The 27,591-nt window shown below is 39.1% G+C and overlaps 1 protein-coding gene across 6 annotated transcripts in view; it reads left to right on the top strand.

Annotated features, from left to right (window-relative positions):
• Positions 1 to 27,591, top strand: part of ERC1 (ELKS/RAB6-interacting/CAST family member 1) — a 502,036-nt gene that overhangs the window by 82,731 nt on the left and 391,714 nt on the right. For all 6 annotated transcript variants that reach the window (XM_025401992.1, XM_025401990.1, XM_025401993.1 and 3 more), the window contains one exon: positions 18,178 to 18,345. In XM_025401992.1, the coding sequence (XP_025257777.1) occupies positions 18,178 to 18,345 (168 nt within the window). The remainder of the gene's footprint in view (positions 1 to 18,177; positions 18,346 to 27,591) is intronic.

Raw genomic sequence — 27,591 nt, 5'->3', positions numbered from 1 at the left:
AATTTTTAAAATTTTTTTGCAGAGACAGAGTCTCACTGTGTTGCCTAGGCTGGTCTAGGACTCCTGAGCTCAAGCAGTCCTCCTTCCTCTGCCTCCCAAAGTGCTGGGATTACAGGCGTGAGCCACTGTGCCTAGCCTGAAGTTTGAACAGTTTTAAAAATCCTTTAAGGAAAATAGTTACATGTGAGAAGACCTGGTTTTTTTTTCCTATTTGGGGTACTTGGGATGAGGCCCTCTGGTGTTCGCAAGGTACAGTATATATGGAATTGCTCCCGTTTTGTAACCGTCTCTTTTAATCTGATGACTTTCACAGAGGTGGTCTGGATTTAGTGATACAGTGGTTAAAAGGTTGGTTTTGGAGTCAGACACAGGCTTGAAACCCAGCCCTCTACCTTTACTAGTTGTGTAACCTTAGAGGAGTTACTTTACTTCTTTGTGTGTGTGTGTGTGTGTGTGTGTGTGAGAGACAGAGTTTTGCTCTTGTTGCCCAGGCTGGAGTGCAATGGCGCAATCTTGGCTCACTGCAGACTCTGCCTCCCGGGTTTAAGTGATTCTCCTGCCTCAGGCTCCTGAGTAGCTGGGATTACAGGCATGCACCACCACGCCCGGCTAATTTTGTATTTTTAGTAGAGATGGGGGTTCTCCCTGTTGGTCAGGCTGGTCTCGAACTCCCAACCTCAGGTGATCCGCCCTCCTCGGCCTCCCAAAGTGCTGGGATTACAGGCGTGAGCCACCGTGACCATCTAGGAATTACTTCTTTAAGCCTCCCTTTCCTCATCTATAAAGTGAAGATAATGATAACAACTTAAGGTTTTTTTGGCCAGGTGTTTAATTATGTTCTCTTCTGAATTTGGAGGGACATTTAGTTTATTAATTATTATTATTATTATTTTTTGCGACAAGGTTTCACTTTGTCATTCAGGCTGTAGTGCAGTGCCTCGATCATAGCTCACTATAACCTTGAACTTGTGGGCTCAAGTGATCCTCCCACCTCAGCATCTTGAGTAGCGAGGACTATAGATGCAGGGCTACCACTCCTGGCTAATTTTTTAATTTGTATTTTTTGTAGATATGGGGTCTCACTGTATTGCCCAGGATGTTCTTGAACTCCTGGCTTCAAGCAGACCTCCCGCCTTAGCCCCCAAAGCACAGGAATCACAGGCAAGAGCCACTGTGCCCAGCCACGGAGGAAAATTTGAATTCAATAGGTTCAAACAATTTTGAAACACCTTACAGTTTATAACACTTTGATTTGATTTGGTCTTTATTGTTTTATTTGCTCTTCATAGTAATGGCATGGGTTTGACAACATAAGTATTGTTGTTTTGCTTTTATAATTGAGAATTTTATGAACTGCTTGTTAGCATACCACTTTTGATTGGCACTTGAGGCTACTCTCGCTAGTAACCCTGGGACTTTTGCTGTATCAGTTACAGCATTCTCAAGAATTAAAGTTATTTTCTTGTTCCAAAATCATGATGCTATACTAGGGAGCTACCATTAAATGTATTTTCAGGATTAATTCCCAATGTGCAGAGCAGAGCTGATTTTATCAATAAACCAAAATAATGTGGACTTTACTGCTTCAGAGTATTCCAGTTTTTTTCCCTTACTTCTCCAGGAAATTGTGTTTTGGAATTCTGTTTATTATAGGTAAGGAATATAATCTGTATCTTAGTAACAGGAAGAGGAAGTGGCTCTTTTTCAGAGGTGCTTGGGAGATCAGCATCTAGCACAAGGTGAGGAACTGCCCTTGCCCTGGGATGTTCAGGCACTAGAGCTAGGATGCTGTTGTTTGACGAGCACCCTCTCCTTGCAGTCCCAGACCCGTGCCACTTGAAGCTAGAGTTCTGACTTCTTCAGCATACTTAGAGTTAGTCGTACATTCTTAGAACGAGAGGGCAGTTTTAGAGATCATCCGGTCTTTCCGTAATTTAAAGAATATTTATGACAGTATCTAACCTGAGTGCTTTCTGTGTACCATGGAGGGTTTGTATACTTTCATTTTCCCAGTTAATTCTTAGCGTAACCTTCCAAGAAATAAGAATTGCTATAACATTTTACAGACAGGGAGCTAAAACTTCAAGAGATTGAGGTTACATGACCTAGTGCCCGATTGACTGAAACCCCCAAACTTTTGTTCTTGATCATAATGCTGCAATTCCTCCCTGTGCAGAGAGAGTATAAACAACCTGCTGAAGGCCTATCCAACTACTTGGTATTAGTTTTAGGACTGGAATTCATCATTTCTGACTTTGCGAATTACGATATGCATAGATGACCATGACTCTTGTTTGATTGGTAGGTTGGGGACTAGCCACAAAGAAAGGTGGGGAGAAGAAGAAACAATTCATGTTGGTAGAGAGGAGAAAAGGATTTAGGTTGATGGAATTATACAGCCTCAGAAAGAGATAGGCATCTTTTGTGACAAGAGATTATGAGAGAAGAGAAAGATGTATTGATTGATCTCTTCATTCATTCAACAGGGTTTTGAGAGTACCTGCTGAGAACTCTTCTGAGCACTGGGGATACCGTGGCAAATAAAACAGAAAGGCTGATGATCTATATCCCTATCTGTATCTATTAATATATCTGTATATGTCTATCGATATCTCTGAAATAGCTGCTCAGAATAAAGGAGAACTAGGTACCGTGAACAGAGAGAGGGCTTAGAATCTTTTCAAGTGAATGTGTTTTTGTCTTCCTGTTGTAGGTGGATTGTGTGAATTATGGGGTAGGGGTTGGGGCTGGGTGCTGCAGGGCGACATTGTCATGATATTCAAGTCTGCTTGTGAAGGTAGACTGGCTTTGGAGTGCTCCTTCCTCTTTCAGCATCCTCTCTATAACTGGGCAGAGCATTTCTTGTAGAAGCGGTGCAGATGATCCTACCAGAGGCGTTCTGATTGGGGAGGCTTGCTTCCTGCCACAGCCACTCCCCCAGTTCCAGCTGGTGAGATAGCACTGCTTACAGAGATGATGGGGTAATGTCTGGTTCGCGGGAAGATGTAGATAATGATAAACTTAAGAAGTTGACAGGAAAATATAAGTGTAAGTATGGCTCTTAATACACTAGAAAAATCAAAATGGAATGTATAAGTTTCAAACCATCAGAGTGAAACTCAGTTTACCCAGTGGAGAATAGAAAAGAGTAGGGAGGGGAGAGAAAGAAACATGATGGTATGTGGACATCGTGAACAAAGAAGGCTGAAATCAGTACAAATAATGGGAAAGTCAATACATACAAATAAGTACTTGGATTAAAATGAAAATATAAATCTCAGTTGGGCTAAAAAGATACAGAAGTATACTATCAACAAGAGTTAAACAGAGACAAAAAGTAACAGCAAAGTTAAAAATACAGATAGAAAAAAATTTAAAAATGAAACATCAGGAAAATAGGCCTTCCCAAATATGATTTATTTTAATATTAAATTATCTTTTAAGGCACACAGAACAATGTTATATGCTGATAGATCAAGAAAGTATAATCATGTCAATTTATGCATCTAACAACATGGCATTTAAATATGTAAAGCAGGCTGGGCACAGTGGCTCACACCTGTAATCCCAGCATTGTGGGAGGCCAAGGTGAGTAGATCACCTGAGTTCAGGAGTTTGAGACCAGTCTGGCCAACATGGTGAAACCATGTCTCTACTGAAAATACAAAAATTAGCTCAGCATGGTGGCACGCACCTGTAGTTTCAGCTACTTGAGAGCCTGAGGCAGGAGAATTCCTTGAACCCAGGAGGTGGAGGTTGCAGTGAGCTAAGATCATGCCCCTGCACGACAGAGCAAGGTTCTGTCTCTAAACGAATGAATGAATGAATGAAGGAATGAAGGAATGAATGAATATATAGCAGCAATGAGGTGAAATAGATAAATCAACAGTTGTAGTTGGTCATTTGGATGTGCTCCTGTCAGAATTAGATGAAATAAACAAGCATCAACATAAAGTTTTAATAACATTAACAAGCTCAAGTTCATAGATGTGTATATAGAATTTTGTACTAACAGAGAATAAACAATATTTTTAAGCACTTACTGAACAGTCATAAAAACTAACCATGTACTGGGTCATAAAGGAAACTTCAAAATTCCCAAGAGTCAAAGTCACATGACTTTGTACTCTTAACGCAACAAAATTAGAAATCAGGAGTAAAGATAGTAAAGTAGTTATAAAGATAATAAAGAATAGCAACAGAAAACCAAAATAAGTCTACAATCTTGAAACATACTACCGAAATGACTTGTGGGTTAAAGGAGAAATATAAACATTTTAGAAATGAGTGGCAGTGAAAGCTGTCTATATAAAAATTTATGGAACATAATTAGAAAAAAAACTGTGGGGTATAACTAAAGCAGTATTTAGAGGGAAATTTCTAGTTTTTAACATATTCATCAGAAAATAAGAAAGAAGAGCAAGTAATCTAGGTGTTCAAATCAGGAAACTTAGAAAAAAGTAACAGTTAATCCAAAAACAATAAAGAGTAATAAATATAAGGTGAGAAATTAATAAAGTAGAGAATAAAACAACACCAAGAGGTAGTTATTTGAAAAAGGTTAATAAGACAGGAACAGCTCTTACAGATGAGAAAGGAAAAGTAACTGCTAGTACTGCAGAGTTTAAAAATAATACAAGACAACTCTAAACAATTATATTCGAATAAGGTTGAAAAACAAGAAGAAATAAATTTCTGGAAAAATATAAAATGACAGAATAAGTTCAAGAGTTAAGAGAAAACATGAGTAACAGTCATTATAGAAATTGAAATGGTAATCAGCCTCATCCCTTTTTCCCTCCCAAATCCTAAGGCCCAGATGGCTTTTGAGGAGAAAATATTTGATAGTTTCTTTTTTTTTTTCTTTTTCTTTCCCACCTCTCAAGTTCACGTGATTCTCCTGTCTCAGCCTTTCGAGTAACTGGGACTACAGGAGCATGGCACCACGCCCAGCTAATTTTTTGTATTTTTAGTAGAAATGGGGTTTCACCATGTTAGCCAGGCTGGTCTCGATCTCCTGACGTTGTGATCCGCCCACCTCGGCCTCCTAAAGTGCTGGGATTACAGGCATGAGTCACCGCACCCGGCCCAATATTTGATATTTTCTATCAAATATTTAAAAATAGTCATTTTCATCCTCAAGTTGTTCCCCACTCCCCAAGAAAAAACAAGAAAGACTAATACTCTACCAGAGGATATGAGGAAAAATAAATAAAAGAAACTCCGTATCAATAGATGGTATAATTTAATCCTGCAGGGATATCAGTTTTCCTGAAATTAATGTATCTATTCTTTTGCATTTCCAATTAAACACCAAGCAGTAGGCCAGGCACAGTGACTCACACCTATAATCCCAGCACTTTGGGAGGCTGAGGCAGGTGGATTATCTGAGGTCAGGAGTTCAAGACCAGCCTGGCCAACATAGTGAAACCCCTTCTCTACTAAAAATACAAAAGTAGCCGGGCATGGTGGCGGTCGCCTGTAATCTCAGCTACTCGGAAGGCTGAGGCAGGAGAGTCACTTGAACCTGGGAGGCGGAGGTTACAGTGAGCCGAGATCACGCTACTGCACTCCAGCCTAGGCGACAAGAGCGAGACTCCATCTCAAAACAAAACAAACAAACAAAATACCAAACAGTATTTTTTAGGAATTCATTTTATTTTAAATTTTGTAAGGATGAGTTACAAAAAGACAAATACTATGTATGATTCCACTTGCATACCTAGAGTCAAATTCATAGAGACAGAAAGTAGAAAGGTGGTTACCAGCAGCTGGGAAGGAGAGAATGTGGGTTTAATGGGTATAGAATTTTAGTTTTGTAAGATGAAATGAGTTCTGGAGATTGGTTGTACAACAGCATGAATATACTCAACACTATTGAACTGTGGACTTAAAATGATTAAGATAGCAAATTTTATGTCTGTATATTTTACTATTAAATTTTAAAAAATTTATATGGATGAATAAAGCTATTCTAACATTAAAAAGAGAAGAGAAAGTGGGAGAACCCTGCCCTGTGATACATGAAAATGTAGATACGTAACCAAACGAAACCAAACAATACACCTCAGAACAGTGCGGTAACTAGCACAGGAAGGAGCAGGTAGTGAAAAGAGTAGGGAGAGTGAAATCAGAAACATTTATGGTGAAAAGAGTAGGGAGAGTGAAATCAGACACATTTATGGTGAAAAGAGTAGGGAGAGTGAAATCAGACACATTTATGTGGAGAGAGAGTCAGTCATAAACTAGTGCAAAATTCAGCAAGCATGAGAAAACTGACATACCATATAGAGAATAAAGTTGGCCACCTACTTCATTCTAGATGAAACAGTGAACTCTAGATTGATTAAAGGCCTCAGTGTTAAAGAGAAACTACAAAGCTAATCAATGAAAATGTTTAGTAGGTATATATTGGGGTAAGAGAACTTAAATGATTCTATCAAATTTAAGCATTTCTGTTCAAGAAAGAAAACCATTGGCAAAGCCAACATATGAGATTGGGAGAAGAGTTTTTTTAGAGCCTCTTGAAATAGTAAGGATTCAGATAAAGAATAAGAAAGAGATGCTTGAGGCCAGGCGTGGTTTCTCATGCCTGTAATCCCAGCACTTTGGGAGGCCAAAGCGGGCGGATCATTAGGCCAAGAGATCAACACCATTCTGACCAATATGGTGAAACCCCATCTCTACTAAAAATAAAAAAATTAGCTGGGTGTGGTGGCACACGCCTATAGTCCCAGCTACTCAGGAGGCTGAGGCAGGAGAAGCGCTTGAACCTGGGAGGCGGAGGTTGCAGTGAGCTGAGATCATGCCACTGCACTCCAGCCTGGCGACAGAGCGAGACACAGTCTCAAAACAAAAAACAAAAACAAAAAACAAAAACAAAAAAACGTGAAAATCATTAAGAAATAGAGACTATAGGGAGAGGGAAGGATTTGAATAGACAGTTAACAGATAAACTTAAGTGGTTAACAACTATGCCATGATATCGTCGCTTTCACTAGTAAATAAATGCAAATTTCAAAGATGATGAAATATTCTATTTTGTTCATCAAATTGATAAAAATTAGAATATGAGATAACAAATTCAGTGCCTGTGAGGATTTGGGCAAACCGTAACACAGATGATGTAGGTGGTTTCAGTAATCCCATTCCTTGGTATATTTCCCAGAGAAAGTTTCCTGCTGGTCCACAAAAGGACATGTATAAGGATGTTCACCACAGTATTATTTGTGGTAACAAGGAATTAAAAGCAGCATAAGTGTTCGTTACTAGGGGGTGGGATAAATAAAAGTATTGTGGATATGTACCATGGAATACTGTACAAAAGTCAAAAGCAGTGATGCAGAAGCATGTATACATTAGACCATGGATAGATATAAGTACTGTCCATGTTTCCTTTTTTTTTTTGAGACAGAGTTTTGCTCTTGTTGCCCAGGCTTGAGTGCAATGGCGTGGTCTCGACTCACTTTATAGTACTTGTTATATGAGTAGTATATTGTTTAAAAAACAGCATCCATCCTGTTTTTTAAAAGTAAAAACAGGTTGAGGTATATAGCATTAATATAAATTGAAAAACATGTATGAATATAAAAATCACCCTCTGTGTTTCTAAGATACATATTCAGGAACATATTAAAATGTATTAGAATAGCTGCATATTGAAGGAGGGTATGGGTATTGGACATAAATGGAAAAATAGTAAAACAAAACGAGTAGAACTTTACCTGGATCAACGATAACGCATGGACAGCAGATAGACACTGGTCCTAAATGAGATAGGGATCTGAAGCCAAGACCTCTGCATACATCTAGTACTCTCCTGAGAAAGGTTGGACGAGAAAAAAATTCCTCCTACCAGTATTAGTGGCAATACGAGAGACAGACTGATTCTCTTGGGCTTTGATTTTGTGGAGAAAGGTCTCTTATCATGCAGGTTTGAGTTTTAATAGACATAACTGCTCTGAAGGGACATTCTTTCAACTTAGTACATGTAGATTCCCACAGATAAAAGCATTGCTTAGAATGAATTTACAAGTCCACATTAGTTCATCACTTGTGGATTGTGATCTCCCCTGAACCAATAACGGGAGTAGGAACAAATGGAGTGATCAGACGCTTAGGAACGTTGGATAATAGAGCGAGACCATACGTTAAATGATTAAGGGATGGACTAGGAGGCATGGGAGCACCCTCCAGAGGGATAATCAGATATAGCTTGTTGGATGTTGTTTCATGACTGTTGAGAGCAAAAGCTGCGGTAGCACTAGGTATTTAATTTTTATTTCCTTAATTTTTAATTTTTATAGACAGAACCTCCTTATGTTGCCTATGCTGGTCTTCAGCTCCTGGGCTCAAGCGATCCTCCCGACTCCGCCTCCACTAGTGTTGTGATTGTAGGCGTGAGGCACCGTGCCCAGCTAGCACTAGCTGTTTAGTATAGTGTCTTTGAATCTTGGCTCTGCCACTTGCTGTATGAGTGTATACTTTTTTGCCTCAGTTTTCTCATCTGTGAGAAGAATAATAGCCTTACCTCTTAATGTTGTGAGAATTAAATGTTAATGTATGTATATAGTAACACTCAGTAAATATTAGCTGTTATAATTAATGAATGCATAAAGGGATGATTTAAAACATGAGGAAAAAACAAAGGCACTGTGTATAAAACCAACCGGGTTATAAAATATCAAAACAGGATTTTAGACATGAAATATATAGTAACTAAAATGGAAAACTCAGTATATTAGTTTAATTGCAGATTATAGAGAGCTGCAGGAACAGTTAGTGAATTGGAACATAGATCTGATGAGATATTACCCAGCAAACAATAGGAAAGATAGGAAGACAGAAATTATTAAAAAGAACTCTATGGAAATTGAGCCCAACTTATATCTGTAGGAGTTTCAGGAGAGGATAAAGAGGCAATCTTAAAAGAGAGAATTGCTGAGAATTTTTCTGATTTTGGTGATAGGAATGGATCCTTCAATTCAGGAACAAATTATTCTTGAGCAGGAAAATATCTACACCTACATACAACATAGTAGAACCATAGGTAACCTGATCTTAAAAACTGCCAGGTAGACCAGACATGGTGGCTCACACCTGTAATCCCAGTACTTTGGGAGGTCAAGGTAGGAGGATCACTTGAGACCAGGAGTTTGAGACCAGCCTGGGCAACATAGTGAGACCGTGTCTCCACAAACAACAACAACAACAAGAAAAAACTAACCCGGCATGGTGGTGTGTACGTGTAGTCCTGGCTACTCAGAAGTCTGAGGCAAGAGTATCCCTTGAGCCTAAGGGCTTCAGGGCAGTCGTGAGCTATGATGGTGCCACTGCACTCCAGTTTGGGCAGTAGAGCAAGACGCTGTCTCTAAAAAAGGAAACAAACAACCTGCTAGGGAGAAAAAATACGTTACCTACTAAGGATTAACAGTCCAACATCAGACTTTTCAGTTACGACAACAGTAGTGAGAATATGGTAGTGTAAAATCTTCAAAGTTTAGTGAAAAACATTGGCAACTCAGAATTCTGTACCAATCTGAACTCTCACCATTCTTCAGTAAAGAGAGAAGAAAGACTTTTTCTTTCAGATTAATACAAATGAGAGTTGACTACCCAGGATCCCTATGGAAAGAACTGTTAAAAGATGTATGTTAGAAAGAAGGGAAGAATGAGATGCAAGAAAAAAACAGGAGACAAAAAGGCATTAATGTAATAGGAAAAAATAATCTAATGTCAATATAATAGTATGGCATAGACCTTACAGTAATAATGCCTTTAAAGCCAAAACTCGCAAGTCAACTGAGGTTTATTCAGTAAAGGTGAAGAATTTCAGAGAAAGGCCACAAAAGGAAGAGCTTGTCTGTTGCTTCTCCTTGTTGATATAATGTTGCTAAATAATAGAGCAGGTGGAATTCTGCATCTAGATTGTTTCTACCTGTCAAGAGCACAGGAATGAAATAAAGGAATATATATTTCAACAGTGGCAAAATGAAAATGAAGCTCAAGGTGTGTGAAGACAGAAATTGTAAGAAAGCATAAAGACCTCTGCAATGGCCGGGCAGAGTGACTCATGCCTGTCATTCCAGCACTTCGGAAGGCTGAGACAGGAGGATCACTTGAGCCCAGGAGGGTTTTCACATAGAGAAAGCTGTAAGGAATTCTCCCTTTCTGTGAGGGTTTTCACATAGAGTTATAAGGCTTTGTTGATCTTCGTTCTGATACCAGAATGAGGAAGTGTTACGTTATGTGTTGGCTTAAAGGGGTCACACACAGTAGGTTGGCTGACTGCCATGCTGTATCAGGTTTCCAGAGGCCAAGAGTTTCTTGGGGCTGCATACCTGATACCACTTATTGCAGTAGACTTTGTATAGCCAATACTGTGTCTTCTTTGCTATGAATTTTCAAGCGAAAGTGAGTGAAGGTATCAACATTAATTTTTCAGAATGTAAATTTGCGAAATGTATAGTCATTTTTTTTTTTAAACTGTGTACTGTGGAATGACTCATTTCTACCTTGACTATTTTGATTTCTGAGCTTTTCATCTTTTTGTCAAGTGTGGGGCATCAAACAGAGCTCAATGCAGTTTGTTGAAATAGTGCTCTAAAAAGTTTACTTCTGTCTGATCTGTAATGCTGTCAGTCCCGTGGCTCAGTGCCCTTCACCTGGCATTCAGCCTCCCGTCTAGGTGGGGTCAACTCAGTGCCCTTCACCTGGCATTTAGCCGCCCGTCTAGGTGGGGTCAACTCAGTGCCCTTCACCTGGCATTTAGCCTCCCGTCTAGGTGGGGTCAACTCAGTGCCCTTCACCTGGCATTTAGCCTCCCATCTAGGTGGGAACAATGGGAAATGCAGTCATAAGATATATCATTTAGAGTGGATTTGAGCAAGTCACTTAATTAGTTTGGGCCTTGATTTTTCTCAGCTTTAAAGTTGGAAGTTTAATTTCAGTTATTTAACTCTTTAAAAAAATTATGAAATACTGCAGAATACAGGAAAAATGTAGAAAATATAATAGCAGTCAGATTTAACATACATTTAAAAGTTCTTAAAAATATCTCTTTCTAAACAAATCAATGGAAGATGTGGTTTAAATAAAAATTATTAAAAGTTTAGGTTTTTAGAACTCGTTTGGGGCCAGGAGTAAAGATTTGGAAGCTGTGGAGATGGTGGTTAAAGCCGTAGAATTGGGTTAGTTTCTCCAGAGGAGGTTCCATGCAGTGCGATGTGAGGAGGGGAAATGACAGAGGACAGAGAACACTGAAAAGCTGTGATCACAGAGTTAGAAAGGGAAAGTGGCATGTTGGCAAAGCCAAGAGAGGAATGATAGGAAACAAGCCACATTTCCATGCAACTAATTATTACTACTAGTATGCCTTTAGATAGATCTGTTTCTTGATTTAAAACAAACGAAAGTTAAGGTAGGTTGAGAGACTTAATTGTTTTGTTTTTGAGATGGAGTCTGGCTCTGTCGCCCAGGCTGGAGTGCAGTGGTCGGATCTCAGCTCACTGCAAGCTTCGCCTCCCGGGTTCACGCCATTCTCCTGCCTCAGCCTCCCGAGTAGCTGGGACCACAGGCGCCGCCACCTCGCCCGGCTAATTTTTTGTATTTTTAGTAGAGACGGGGTTTCACCGTGTTAGCCAGGATGGTCTCCATCTCCTGACCTCGTGATCTGCCCACCTCGGCCTCCCAAAGTGCTGGGATTACAGGCGTGAGCCGCCGCGCCCGGTCAGAATTAATTGGTTTTTGATCAGAAGTGGGAGGCCAAAACAGTAGGGTAGCCATTTTCTGTTCACTTCCATTGGTACGGAAAACCTTGTGGACAAAAGCCTTCTGTTTTTATTGAAGTTGGCGTGACCCGTTTGCCACAGACAACCTTGGCAAGTTGGGTGAATGCTGTTCCTCCAGCTCCACCGGTGTGAATAAACAGGTTTGATTCCTCCTGCCAGGATTGGTGTTAGGGTGATGACTGTGTGTCCTGCTGGTCTTTGAGGGGTTTTCCTGAACGTGTTTTTTGTGGTTTGTAAAATATGGACCTCACGCAAAATTATACTACAAATTTAGTTCACTCCAAACCACAAGATCAGTGTAGAATTCAGAGCAATTAATCTAGCAGTGGCAAAGTGGTTTTTGTGGTGGTTTTTATCTCAGATCTCCAGACTAGCGTATTTGAATTCTGTACTGCACGAAAAAGCAGACTAAGAAGGAGTATACACAGGTGATTTGAATTGAATACTTAGTAAAGAAAAGATCGTTTAGTAATTGGGGGTATGGACTTGGGCAGTTTCTGTGTCTAATGTTTATAATATGAAATATTTTTGGTATCAAAGCCTGTGTTTCCAGCGACACTTATGCTAAAGGTTGATACGTTTATAACAAGAGTTCTTACTCTTCACCTTTTTCAGTCACCGATTCATACTTGACCCTCTCTCAGTGCCATGAGGGTGTTTATGTCAGGTCAGCATTGGCACGTTTCCAGGTCACTTAACTGAATCGTGGATCCAGTGTGAAGCGCAGCTTGGGCATCTGGGTACCTTCCATAAAGAAGCGGCAATGTGGGGTCTCACAAATGTTGTCTTATGTGGTATTGGAACCATCAGAATGAAAAACACTTAGAAGTGATGAGGGGTGTTTTCCTACATACAGGTCCATGGCCTGCCGAGGGAACAGCTTTTCTTTTTCTGAAATTAATGCTTAGAAGAACTGAGAGACAAGAAAATTAGGTTTGAGACTTTAGGTTTGAATGTCTTAGCTTTTCACCTTTATAATAAGAATTTAATTATGTGTTTAGGGGATGTAGGATAAAATAATTTTTTTTTTTTTAATCGAGACGGAGTTTCGCTCTTGTTGCCCAGGCTGGAGTGCAGTGGCACAATCTCGGCTCACTGCAACCTCCGCCTCCTGGGTTCAAGTGATTCTCCTGCTTCAGCCTCCCAAGTAGCTGGGACTACAGGCATACACCACCACGCCTGACTAATTTTTTTGTATTTTTAGTAGAGATGGGATTTTACATTGTTGGTCAGGCTGGTCTTGAACTTCTGACCTCAAGTGATCTGCTCACCTCAGCCTCCCAAAGTGCTGGGATTACAAGCATGAGCTACCACGCCCGGCCGGCTTTTTTTTTTTTTTTTTTTTTTTAATGAGTTGCTTTGTTTTTTGCTTTTGGTTAGAGGCAGTAGTAGAATAATGTATAGTATACAAAATACAGATTAACGTGTAGTAATTAGATACAAATGATCATGTGATTTATTTATTTTTCAAATTTCTGACATGTATACTTTTCTAAGGCTTTGAGTTCCTTAACTGTGTAGAAGGGTCACCAGATTCGGTAAGCGCCTTTACCATCACTGATGCCCTGTAATGGGTTCAGCTAATAGGAACCAAATCTGATACTGTCAAATAGGATTAGTAGCGGCGCTGACTGGCTTGAGCTGTGCCTGAGTGCCAGTGGATAAGGGTCCGTGCCTTCTTTGGCATCTTGAACAGCCTGGTTGCTGAATTTCATATTCCACTAAGGTCTTTACTCTGTGGTTGCTTTTAACGGAATCAATATTCAGTCTCTTCTGACACTTCCCTTTTGGACCTTTTTTGTTTGCGTGGTGGAGTGTTGTGATTTTTACTCTCTTAGCAAATTTCAACTCTATAATACAGCATTATTAATTACACGCTGCTGTATGTTAGATCCCCAGAACTTACTCATTTCATAACTGAGGGTTTGTACGCTTTGATCAGCGTCTCCCCATTCCTCTCCCTGTTCCTATCCCCAGCCCCTGGTAACCACCATTCTATTCTGTTTCTTTGAGTTCAACTTTTTTTTTTTTTTTTTTTGAGACGGAGTCTCGCTCTGTCGCCCAGGCTGGAGTGCAGTGGCTGGATCTCAGCTCACTGCAAGCTCCGCCTCCCGGGTTCCCGCCATTCTCCTGCCTCAGCCTCCCGAGTAGCTGGGACTACAGGCGCCCGCCACCTCGCCCGGCTAGTTTTTTGTATTTTTTTTAGTAGAGACGGGGTTTCACCGTGTTAGCCAGGATGGTCTCGATCTCCCGACCTCGTGATCCGCCCGTCTTGGCCTCCCAAAGTGCTGGGATTACAGGCTTGAGCCACCGCGCCCGGCCGAGTTCAACTTTTTTTTAGATTCCATATGTAAGTGAGATCATACCATAACCTGTGTTATTTCTGATTTCAGTTTTCATTGAACGCTTTTTGTCCTTATTATGAGTTGTGTTTTTCTGCTTCTTTGCATGTCTGGTGAGTTTGGATTGGATGCCAAGCATTGTGAGTTTTACCTTGTTGGGTGCTAGGCATTTTGTATTCCTGTAAATATTACTGAACTTTGTTTTGTGATGTGGGTAAAATACTTGGAAATAGTTTCATTCTTTTGGGTCTCTCATTTAAGCTTTGTTAGATGGTACCAAAATTGCATTTATTCTAAAGCTAGTCTTGTGCACCCCCTGCTTGGTTATAAGCCAGATATTAAAGAGATTTGCAAAAACTTAAAACAATTATATTCTTCTTACTATTTTAGGGGGAAAATACAGGTTTTTGAAATTAAAATATTACTTTGATTAAGTATAGAAATATTGGTAAGTTCTGTATGATAATGTTACTAAGTTCTATAAGAGGAAAAAAAGTGTTAAATTATATAACAAAATACGCTGGGAAAGGATGAGGGTGACAGCACTTGTCTGTGGGGGGATTGGAACGTATTTATTAAAATGGCAGCATAGGAAGAGGGTCTTGAAAGATGGGTTCAACAGGCAGAATTGTTTGTAAGTGGTAGGGGTTAAGGATATTACAAGCATAGGACAAGATGAACAATGACAGGAAAGGATGGTATTTATTCAGAGAATGGCAGTACTGCTGGAACAGAGAGCCACCGAAGTGGGGCAAAGGGGCATATGGCAAAGGTTAGGCAGTGTGGGTGCATTGGGCCTGTCTGACCATGGAAGGCCTCGAATTCCCTGCTGGGCTCCTGTAGGTTAGGGTGGTATTAGAAAATTAGTGGTTCAGAGTGTGGGATCTGGAGGCAAGACCGCTTAATCTTAAATCTCTGCTCTGTTGCTAATTTGTAGCTGTGAGATCTTGGGCCTGCTGTCTTCTCTAAGGCCCAGTTTCCCACATTGCCATGAGAGAGAGTGAAATTTTCCACAGGGAGAATGCAAGGGAAGAAAATACGATACCTGAGAACTGTGAGGATTTTAATGTATATACAGTAGTCCTCCCTTAACTGCTTTTGTGCTTTCCTTGGTTTCTGTTACCTGTGGTCAGTTGTGGTCTGAAAATATTAAATGGAAAATTCCAGAAAGGAACAGCTTACAGATTTTAAATTTATGCTTTTTTTCTAAGTAGTGTGATGAAGTCTTGTGGCATTCTGCTCTATTCCACCCTGGAGGTGAATCTTCCTTGTGTCCAGTGTATCCACGTGTCCACACTACCTGCCCCTTAGTCACTTAGTAGCTGTCTCAGTTGTTAGATCGACTGTTGCAGTATCTCAGTGCTTGTGTTCACATAACCCTTATTTTATTTAATAATGACCCCAAAACACAAGAGTAATGATGCTGGCATACTGTTAAAATTGTTCTATTTTGTTACTAGTTATTGTTGTTAATCTCTTGCTGTGACTCATTTGTAAATTAAATTTTATTATGTAATAGGTATGTATATAGAGGAAAAACAGAGTGTGTGTAGGGTTTGATAACTGTCTGTGGTTTCAGGCATCCACTGGGGGTCTTGGATTATATTCCTTGATGATAAGGGGGGGATTACTGTATATGGTGACAAAAATACACATGAACACATGCAGGAAGGCCCAGAAGACTGTTTAATTCAGAAATAAAGTAGTAAAGTAAAACAGGTATGATTTTCTTTTTTTAAGGAGTTGATATGAGACTGAAATCATTGCTTAAGCTGGGAGGAAAACAAAACAAAACAAAAAACAGAATAGAGACGAATGACAGAATAAGAAGATATGATAGATCAGAGGTAATGCTGTGGACAAAGGTAGATTTAGTAGGTGTAGGAGAAAGAAAAGAATAGTATTTGTGATTGAGAAAAAATTTTTTTAGAGTTTGAAAGTTCTCAGGTAGATCTTTCCAGATTATATTTCAATTAACTATGTATATTTATTAAAGTAGAATAGAGGTAAATTACCGCTGAAGGAGTCTTTTGAAGGAGCATGGTGGAACTTGTGGTGAATAACTACAAATGGGAGCTCAAATGATTGTTCTTTACTTTCTGACTTGGTGAGACTGGTTGCATAGAAGTAGTTGGTAGAGACCAGGTACGGTGGCTCACGCCTGTAATCCCAGCACTTTGGGAGGCCGAGGCAGGCAGGTCACGAGGTCAGGAGATCGAGACCATCCTGGCTAACATGGTGAAACCCTGTCTCTACTAAAAATACAAAAAATTAGCCGGGCGTGGTGGCGGCGCTTGTAGTCCCAGCTACTGGGGAGGCTGAGGCAGGAGAATGGCATGAACCCAGGAGGCGGGGCTTGCAGTGAGCTGAGATCGCGCCACTGCACTCCAGCCTGGGCAAGAGAGCAAGACTTCCTCTCAAAAATAAAAATGAAAGAAGTAGTTGGTAGAAATGTAGTTTAGCAGAGTGAAATATGGCTTATCTACATGTTTTTCCTTTCCAGTATGGTCCAACATGACTTGTAAGTACTTACAGTAGTAGCAAGTACTTATTATAGCAATCTCCAGTGAGACTAAGTTTTGTTAAGAAATTTTCCATGCTCCTTAACTGAGCAGGAAGTACCACCATACACACAGTATTGGTTCTCAGATACCTTGTAGTTTAAATACACCACACATTGGATATCCCTTACCTAAAATGCATGGGACTGGGAGTGTTTCAGAGTTTGAGTTTGGGAATATTTGCCTTACACTTATGCTTACTGGTTGAGCATTCTTAATCCGAAAATCCAAAATGTTCCATTGAACATTTCCTAAGTGTCATGTCAGTGCTGAAAAAGTTCTAGAGTTTGGAGCATTTTGGATTTTGGATTTTCAGATTTTGGGATGGTCAACCTGTATTAGATCTTCCTGAGTGCTTTGATGTACCCTAAATATGAAACATTATTCATATTTTCTTTGTGGTTTAATCCACGTTCAGATAGGAAAAATAAGATAAGACAAGTTAAAGATGAGAGACCGTAGAACCATACTTGATTTCTTAGATTTGCACTGTTCTCTGTGGTAGCCACCAGCCATTTGTGGCTGTTAAGTACTTGCAATGTGGCTAGCCCAAATCGAGATGTGATATAAAGGTGAAATATACATTAACTATCAAAGAGTTATTATGAAAAAATATAAAATAGTTCATTAATAGTTTTTTTATGGATTATATGTTTGAAATGACAATAATGAAAAAAGAATGTAAAACAGCTTATTAACAATTTTCGGCTTGAAAATATGACTCACTGTTTTCCTGGTGAACAGCCCTGAATCTTAGATAAAAGAAATCCACTTCCTTCTTTTCCTATAATCAAGTATTTAACTATTTGTTATTAATCCTTGGGTGGAAAAGCAAAAAGCAAATTTGGTGTGTGAATATGTATGGGGTGCTAAAAGCTTCATAAAATTTTCTGTGAATGGATTTTAAAATAAATGTCATTAGATTTCTTGTTATTTTAAAGTTATATCTAATGAAAGGCATTAAACTTCAGGGATAAAGGTAACTAGTTACCAAACTTTTTAGCTGGTTAGTCTTGCCATCTAAAAGTAGACCTTTGCTTTTGCTTTGTATGGATATCTAAGTGCATTATGGGGTTGTTTCTCATACTAGATTGTATTATCTGAGATAGCCAGTGTTATGCTTGGTGATGCTTTTTTTCCCTTTTCCTAGTTTTAGATTTTCTAAAGCAGTGTAGCTTCATTTGGGAACTTGTTAGAAATACTCATTTTGAACCCCAGCGCTGTTGAATCAGAAACGACGGACTTGATTTAGGCCTCCAGATGATTCTGATGCACATGAAGTTTCAGAAACATAGTCGTAGAGGTTCCGTTGTGTAATGGTGAGCACGCTGGACTCTGAATCCAGAGAAACATAGACGTAGATGATACTTACTTCTATAGAGTAACAAAACTCAACCTCTTTATAACCTTTATAACATATCTATTTGAAAGGAATTACATGCGTTTCTTTTTAATTCATCACTTGTAAAACTCTTACATTCTTAGGTGGACGCTCTCCGGTTGCGTTTGGAAGAGAAGGAAACCATGTTGAATAAAAAGACGAAGCAGATTCAGGATATGGCCGAAGAGAAGGGGACGCAAGCTGGAGAGATCCACGACCTCAAGGACATGTTGGATGTGAAGGAGCGGAAGGTTAACGTTCTTCAGAAGAAGGTAGGGTGCAGGTCTTCTGAGTTCAGTGGCCCATTCCTCATACGTCCTCACACCTACCACTAAGTTATATCTAAATGCTGTCAGAGTTTCTTGCTCATTCTTCAATTTATGTTTTTGTGATTAGTAATTTGGAACTGTTGCTGCAGTAGGTAGATTGTTAAGATTGCTGTTTCATATTCAGTTTTTTAAAATTTAAAGAACTGAAAATTGCATATTCAGTTTTTAAAAACTGAAACACGGTTAGTATCTTCCAGTAGTGCTTTTCATGCTGTTTCTTAAAAGTGCCTTGTAAATTGCCAGAGTGTGTGAACTGACATTCTTTTTGCCCGTCTGACTTTTACTGAAACTGTACTAAACTGGTTTAGTACATGGACTTGGGATGGTACAACTTCATTTATGTGTTTAATAAGATGACAATTTTAAGCCCAGACCAGGGGCATCCAGACAAACACGTCGTTCATATATGAGCCAAAAAATGTGTGTGTTTGTGTATTTCAGTACAAATCTTACTGTTCCTTGCTACTTGTTCTTTCTCCTTTTTTCAGTTAATGTATTTTGGTATTCTTTCCAAGGGTTTCTTCATTGTTCTTACTAATGACATTGTATGGATATACTATAATTAGCAACATTTCTACTGATGGACATCTATTTTGCTAAAAATTTCTACCTTTACATACAATGATTCTATAGTAAAAAGCATTGTACATATTTAGTTTATACATATGTCAAGTCAAGTATATTTCTAGGATAAAGTCCTTGAACTGCTGAGTGAAAGGATATGCATTTATAATTTTGATGGATTTTGCCAAGTAGCCTTAAAGAGATTGTACCAAGTTTCATTTCTACTATCAGTGATGAAAGCGATATATTCCCGCATAGTTGTCTACAGAGTGTGTTAAAAGACTTTTTTACTTTTTGGCAATCTGATAGGTGAGAAAACACTGTCATTGTAGTTGCAGTTCTTTCATTGTAAGTAAAGTTGAACATATTTTTATATTTAAAATCCTTTGTATTTTCTGTTATTTGATTATATGCTTTACCCATTTTTATTTTGAGTTCTTTTCTGCTTTTTTTAAAAGTTGATTTGTAGAAATTGCTTCCCAGTTTAAACATTAGCTCTTTTGTCTGATGTGAGTTCTAAACATTTCTTCCTGTTTGGCTTATTTATTGAGGTGGAGTCTCACTTTGTCACCCAGACTGGAATGCAGTGACACGATCTCGGCTCAGTGCAACCTCTGCGTCCTGGGTTCAAGTGATTCCCCTGCCTCAGCCTGCCAAGTAGCTGGGACTGCAGGTGCCCACCACCATATCTGGTTAATTTTTTGTATTTTTAGTAGAGATGGGATTTTACCACCATGTTGGCCAGGCTGGTTTTGAATTCTCTGGCCTCAAGGGAGCCACCCGCCTTGGCCTCCCAAAGTACTGGGATTACAGGTGTGAGCCACTGCACCCAGCCCCTGCGCTTTTTTTTTTTTTTAAAGAAAGATGTCGTCCAGGCTGGTCTCAAACTCCTGGCCCCAAGCCATCTTCCCATCTCGGCCTCCCAAGACCACTGCTCCTAGCTCTGTTTGGCTTTTGACTGTGTGTGTGTGTGTGTGTGTGTGTGTGTGTGTGTGTGTGTGTGTGTGTGTGTGTTCAGACGTCTTAAAGTGAATGTTTTAAGACTTCTGGATTTTGTGACATATTACAAAAGTTATATTTTAGAATGTTTCTTATTTTCTAGTGATATTGATCTGTGTATCCATTAACATTACTTTCATTTTTGTGTTTTTGTGATATATGTTAATAGCTAATTCCTTCCAAGGTACTTTTCTTTTTCAGAAGTGCCCTAGCTTTTTTTTTCTTGGCTGTTTTTCTATTTGAAATTTAGAGTCAGCTTTTATCATCTCCTGCCTTTCTGTTGTGTTTTTTGTTTTTGTTTTTTTGTTTTTTTGTTTTTTTTTTTTGAGACGGAGTCTCGCTCTGTCGCCCAGGCTGGAGTGCAGTGGCGCGATCTCGGCCCACTGCAAGCTCCGCCTCCCGGGTTCATGCCATTCTCCTGCCTCAGCCTCCCGAGTAGCTGGGACTACAGGCGCCCACAACCGCGCCCGGCTAATTTTTTGTATTTTTAGTAGAGACGGGGTTTCACCGTGGTCTCGATCTCCTGACCTTGTGATCCGCCCGCCTCGGCCTCCCAAAGTGCTGGGATTACAGGCGTGAGTCACCACGCCCGGCTCTGTTGTGTTTTTTATTGGGATTACGTAAAATATGTAGTTACTAATTTATGGAGAATTGACAAGAGTCAGGTATATCTTACCGTGAATTCATTTTTTGTTTCTCAGAAATGTTTTAATGTTTCCTTCATATAGATTTTATACATTTATTCAGCTTATTCCTAGGTTTTCATTTTGTTACAAAGTGTTATAGTTTTCATTATATCTTCTAACTGCTTGTTTTTTTGTACACATGAAGGCTTGTGATTTCTGTATATCAGTTTTGTACGTAGTCATCATACTGAATTCTCTTAAAGGTTTGGATTTTTTTTTTTTTTTTTTGTTTATTCTTTTGGCTTTTCCAAATATGTAGTGATACCATTTCTAAACAATGCTTATTTTCCAGTGTTGAATTTTAATGTATGTCCCCATTTCCTCTCTTTTCTACGGATGTGTACCAGTGCACATGAAACCACACTGCATGGTCGTGGACGTCTTCAGATTATACCTGATCTGCATGAGAATGCTGTTAGTTCTCTCCCACTAAAGTACAGTGCTTGCTTTTGTGTTAGAATTGATAGATACGTCAAGAAAGTATCCATCTAAATAAAATGAGTTAAAACTTAAACTTTTTTTATTGTTATTTTTTGTTTCAATAGTTTTTGGAGAACAGGTGGTATCTGGTTACATGGATAAGTTCTTCAGTGGTGATTTCTGAGATTTTGGTGCACCCATCACCTGAACAGTGGACACCATACCCAAAGACTACAAGTCTTTCATCCCTCACCCACTCCCACGTCCCCTTGACTCCCCACAGTCCATTGTATCTTTCTTATGCCTTTGCATCCTCATAGCTTAGTTCCCACTTGTAAGTGAGAATATGCAATGTTTGATTTTCCATTCCTGAGTTACTTCACTTAGAATAATGGTCTTCAGCTCCATCCAGATTGTTGTGAATGCCATTATTTCGTTCCTTTTTATGGCTGAGTAGAATTTTGTGGTGTATATATATACACACACACACACCACATTTTCTTTATCCACTTGCTGATTGATGGGTATTTGGGCTGGTTCCGTATTTTTAGGAATTGTGAATTGTGCTGTTATAAACATGCCTGTGCAAGTATTTTTCGTACAATGCCTTCTTTTCCTCTGGGTCGATGCCGGCAGTGGGATTGCTGGATCAATGGTAGATCTACTTTTCGTTCTTTAGGGAATCTCCATACTGTTTTCCATAGTGGTTGTACTAGTTTACATTCCCACCAGCAGTGTAAAAGTGTTCCCTTTTCACCAAATTCATGCCAATATCTATTAGTTTTTGATTTTTAAATATTGCATTGTGGTTTTGATTTGCATTTCCGTGGTAATTAGTGATGTTGAGCTTTTTTTTTTTTGAGATGGAGTCTCGTTCTGTTGCCCAGGCTGGAGTGCGGTGACACAGTCTTGGCTCACTGCAACCTCCATCTCCTGGGTTCAAGCAATTCTCCTACTTCAGCCTCCTGAGTAGCTGGGATTACAGGTATCTGCCACCACACCCTGCTAATTTTTGCATTTTTAGTCGAGACAGGGTTTCACCATGTTGGTCAGGCTGGTCTTGAACTCCTGACCTCAGGCGATCTGCCCTCCTCGGCCTCCCAGAGTGCTGGGATTACAGGTGTGAGCGACCACACCTGGCCATTGTTGAGCTTTAATATGTTTGTTGGCCATTTGTATATCTTCTTTTGAGAATTGTCTATTCATGTCCTTAGCCCACTCTTTGATTTATTTGTTTTTCACTAGATGATTTGAATTCCTCGTAGATTCTGGATATTAGTCCTTTATCAGATGCATAGTTTGTGGATGTTTTCTCCCATTCTGTAGGTTGTCTGTTTACTCTTCTGATTGTTTATTCTGCCGTGCAGAAACTTTTTAGTTTAATTAAGTCCCATCTATTTATCTTTTTGTTGCATTTGCTTTTGGATTGTTGTTCATGAAGTCTTTGCCTAAGCCAGTGTCTAGAAGAGTTTTTCCAGTGTTATCTTGTAGAATTTTTATGGTTTCAAGTCTTAGATTTAAGTCTTTGATCCATCTTGAGTTGATTTTGGTGTAAGGTGAGAAATGAATTTTTCACACATGGCCTGCCAGTTATCCCAGCACCATTTGTTCAATAGGGTGTCCTTTCCCTGCTTTATGTTTTTGATTGCTTTGTGGAAGATCAGTTGACTGTGAGTATCTGGCTTCATTTCTGGGTTCTCTGTTCTGTTCCATTCGTCTGTGTGCCTATTTTTATACCAGTACCACGATTGGTTTTGGCGACTATAGCCTTGTTGTATAGTTTGAAGTTGGGTAGTGTGATGCCTCCACATTTGTTCTTATTGCTTCGTCTGGCCTTGGCTGTGCAGGCTCTTTTTTGGTTCCATGTGAATTTTAGGAATGTTTTTTCTAGTTCTGTGAAGAATGATGATGGTATTTTGATGGCAGTTTCATTGAGTGTGTAGATTGCTTTTGGCAGTGTGGTCATTTTCACAATATTGATTCTACCCATCCATGAGCATGGGATGTGTTTCCATTTATTTGTGTCATCTGTGAGTTCTTTCAGTAGTTTTGTAGTTTTTCTTGTAGAGGTCTTTCATTTCCTTGTTTAGGTATTTTACTGTTTTCTGCAGTTATTGTAAAAGGGATTGAGTTGTTGATTTGATTCTCAGCTTGGTCACTATTGGTGTATAGTAGTGTTGCTGATTTGTGTACATTAATTTTGTATCCTGAAACTTTACTGAATTCGTTTATGAGATCTAGGAGCTTTTGGATGAGTCTTTAAGCCTTTCTAGGTATATGACCTTATCATCAGCGAACAATGATAGTTCGACTTCCTCTTTTCCGATTTGGACGTAGTTGATTTCTTTCTCCGTTTCATTGCTCTGGCGAAGACTTCTAGTACTTCGTCGAATGGAAGTGGTGAAAGTGGGCATCCTTACCTTGTTCCAGTTCTCAGGGAAGATGCTTTCAGCTTTCCCCCGTTCAGCACGATGTTGGCTGTGGCTTTGTCATAGATGACTTAAGGTATGTCCCTTGTGTGCCAGTTTTGCTGAGGGTTTTAATCATAAAGGGATGCTGGATTTTGTTAACTGCTTTTTTGGGGCCTATTGAGATGATCATCTGATTTTTGTTTTATTTTGTTTGTGTTCGTTTTGATCTGTCAATAGTAATATTTTCAAGTAATAGACTTAGTAGTTTCAAAACATTTTTCACTTCTCATGCTGTCACTTCTCATGATCTCACTTGATCATTGTATATTTTTCCCCAATTGTGCTTCTCGTGCATTTACTTCTTATTAGGCGCAATAGCATGTTGGTAAGAAATAAAACCAGACAATTTTTAGTGGATTAGAAGTTATTTGTAATTTTTACTATGATTCATAATGTGTAAGCCTTTTGGGTTCCGTTTCCTATTAAACTTTTCTTTAAGTGTAGGATATTATTAGTAAAATACGAATTTTTAAAATTTCACTGGTTATTGCAGTTGTGAGGTTTGTGGGGAGGGGAGTGATTTAATTATTTGGTTTAATACAGTGCAGGTTTCTGAAGGCATCTGGATGCACAAAGACTTGACTCAACACTGTGCCCACAGCCTGTTTGTCGCCGTAGGCTGATTATACCCAAAATGTTGGTGACATGATGGATTATCACTTTATTAGGTCATAAGTGTTAGGGGCATGTATTTTACTTTTATAACATTTATTTTTCAGCTCCCATTTTCTTCGCTCTCATTCTATAAGGATTACTTCATTTAAAACCAAAGTGTTGAAAGATTGCATGGGTCTTCAGTCTTTAAATTTTGCCTTTCAGATCGTGAGAACATGACAGCAAGCTACTAAAAAAGCCTTAGATGATTAACGTTACAAGAAAAGATAGACTGATTAGAATTCAAAGGTCATTTGCAAGTAATGCATTTCTTATTTTTTACTAGGTAAACATTTTTAGAAAAGTTTTCGTATTAGTCCATTTTCACACTGCTATAAAGACACTACCTGAGACTAAGTAATTTATGAAGAAAAGAGGTTTAATTGACTCACATTTCCATATCTGAGTCACTAGGGAGGCTTCGGGAAACTTACAATCATGGCAGAAGGTGAAGGGAAAGCAAGGCACGTCTTACATGGCAGCAGGAGAGACACACACACACATACACACACACACCATACACATACACACACACACACCATACACACACACACACACACACACACCATGCAAATCTTGAATATATTTTCTTTGTCTTTCCTCTTCATCCTTCACAGGAGGCAGCAGAGGATCAGTAATTGTGCTCTCTTCGTACACTACAGCCCCAATAATTCATCATGTTACACACTTTTGTGTGTCTTAAAACTTACCAGATAGTTAGTACAGCTATTTTCAAAATAGGTTTATGTTATTAGTGCTTCTTTTTTATTTTATTTATTTATTTTTTGAGACTGAGTCTCACTCCGTCACACAGGCTGGAGTGCAGTGGCATGATCTTGGCTCCCTGCAACCTCCACCTCCCAGGTTCAAGTGATTCTCCTGCTTCAGCCTCCCGAGTAGCTGGGATTACAGGCGCCTGCCACCTCGCCCAGCTAATTTTTGTATTTTTAGTAGAGATAGGGTTTTGCCATGTTGGTCAGGCTGGTCTTGAACTCCTGACCTCAGATGATCCACCCACCTCAGCTTCCCAAAGTGCAGGGATTACAGGCATGAGCCACCGAATTTGGCCTAGTACTACTGCTTTGTAGACAATTACCTTTATGCCTGTTGTTTTTCAGTGCTTAGATCCTGCCCATTCTATGTACTGTTTTTTGTTGACGTTACTGTATTAATGTGATCAAAATCAACATTTTTGATGTATTTCCAGCACCATTGTTGGCTGATAAAATAGAGATAGCTTTAAATTTAGTATCCATAAAAAATAAAATGAATATGGTAGGTTTAGAGACAGGTTAAACTTCTCAAGGGATCTGTGTATTTTTAAAAATTGTATAAAAATAACAAAATAAGTAATCATTTTTTTCTTGGTAAAACATGTATTTTTAGGCAGGAGTAACAACTTTTTCCACACTTCTGTCCAGCGAGCAAAGGTCAAAACAGCATTTATTATTCCAGCCACCGTATTTTTACTGTTTAAACTTTTGAAATTTTGTGTAGGACCATGGAGAGAAGAGTGGTGCTTACAGCTGAAACTTAGTTTTAATACAGTATCATACGTACATATATGTCGGTTGATTTGTTTTAATACAGTATCATACATATATATCGGTTGATTTATTTGTTTTAATACAGTATCATACATACATATATGTCAATTGATTTGTTTGTTTTTATACAGTATCATACATACATATATGTCAGTTGATTTGTTTGTTTTAATACAGTATCATACATACATATATGTCGGTTGATTTGTTTGTTTTAATAGAGTATCATACATACATATATATCGGTTGATTGGTTTGTTTTTGAGACAGGATCTCACTGTGTTGCCCAGACTGGAATGCAGTGGTGCAATTATGGCTCACTGCAACCCTTGTGTCTGGGGCTGAAGCAGTCCTCCTACCTCACTTCCTGAGTAGCTGGAACTACAGGCACATGCCGCCATGCCCAGCTAATTTTTTGTATTTTTTGTAGAGATGGAGTTTCACCATGTTGGCCAGGCTGTTCTCGAACTCCTGGACTGAAGGGATCTGCCCGCCTCAGCCTCCCAAAGTGCTAGGATTACAGGCATGAGCCACCATGCCTGACATCTTTTTTTCATTTTGTGTTATCATTTATTTCTGAAACTCAGCCAATATGATGTATAGAGACAAATACATAGATATTGACAGGCAAAAAGTCATGGAGATAAAGTGTATTACTTGAACAAGACTTCAGATTGAATATTATTATTCTTTAGTTTTCATTCATTTGCCTGCTTTGTGAGGTATTAGGAATGACATGGGTGGTGGTAGATGAAACACAGAAAAATTTCAGCTACTTAATATTACTTGAACTAATCTCTGGGACCATAGTCCCTTGGCCATCACCAAGACTGAGAAGAATTGAATCAAGATTTTGCTTGAGGGGAAGGGTGTTTTGAATATCTTAGCGGCGTTTACAGTGCACTCGCCTGTAGCTTACATTACAAAGCGTTTTGGCGTGGGATAAAATGTTCATAACTGTGTGTGTTATCTTTAAACAGAGTCTTTGAAGCCGTTCACTCGGACAGTACAGGACATTTTCCTACTGAAGGAACTCAGATGCAGTTTAGGCGTACTTGTATGTGGAAACGATCCATCTCATAGTTTATTTCTGAACCCTGAATTAGCTGGTAGCAGCAACCCCCTACCGTCTCTCCCCCAGTCAGAGGCTTCTCCTAATAGCCATGGCAGTAAAAATACAACAGTGGAACTAAAATGTTTTCCAGAAGCAGAACCTGTTGGTAGGGAAAGGATAAATTCAAAGTTGTTTACAACTCTTTTATCTTCAAACCATTACATATAAATTGATCAAATAAAAATAGCTAATGTGTTTTGAGCAGTTATTACCGTTTTTATTTATTATTTATATTGCTTATTTTTGGATCATGGTATTTCAGCCTTTTTATTTGATGAGTCAACATCTTAAGATTCCCAATGAGAATGGGATATAAAAAATCATTGGGTCATTGTTAACAGTGATAGGTCATTTTGACAGTGTGTGCACTTGAAATGGTCAATGATACTTCACCTCTGTGGTTCTCTTCCCCAAAACGCACAACCCCAGTCCAATTATGAACAAAACAGTAGACAAATCCTAGCGAAGAATCATTCCACCAAACACCTAACTAGTGCTATTCAAAACTGCCAGGCCTCCAAAAACTAGGAAAGTCCAAGAAACTGCCGCAGCCAAGAAGAGCCCCAGGAGACACGCCATCCAAACGTAATGACGTATCCTAGGCAGTATCTTGGAACAGAAAAGTGACAGCAGACAAAAACTAAGGAAATGTGAATAAAGCATGGACTCTTGTTAAGAATAACGTGTCCGTGTTTCCGTGTTGACACTAATGTAAGATGTTAACAGTACGGGAA

The sequence above is a fragment of the Theropithecus gelada genome, chromosome 11 (assembly GCF_003255815.1).
Source record: "Theropithecus gelada isolate Dixy chromosome 11, Tgel_1.0, whole genome shotgun sequence".
In the NCBI taxonomy this organism is placed as follows: domain Eukaryota; kingdom Metazoa; phylum Chordata; class Mammalia; order Primates; family Cercopithecidae; genus Theropithecus; species Theropithecus gelada.
Note: the sequence above shows the minus strand (reverse complement) of the source record. Positions and strands in the feature narration are given on the sequence as shown.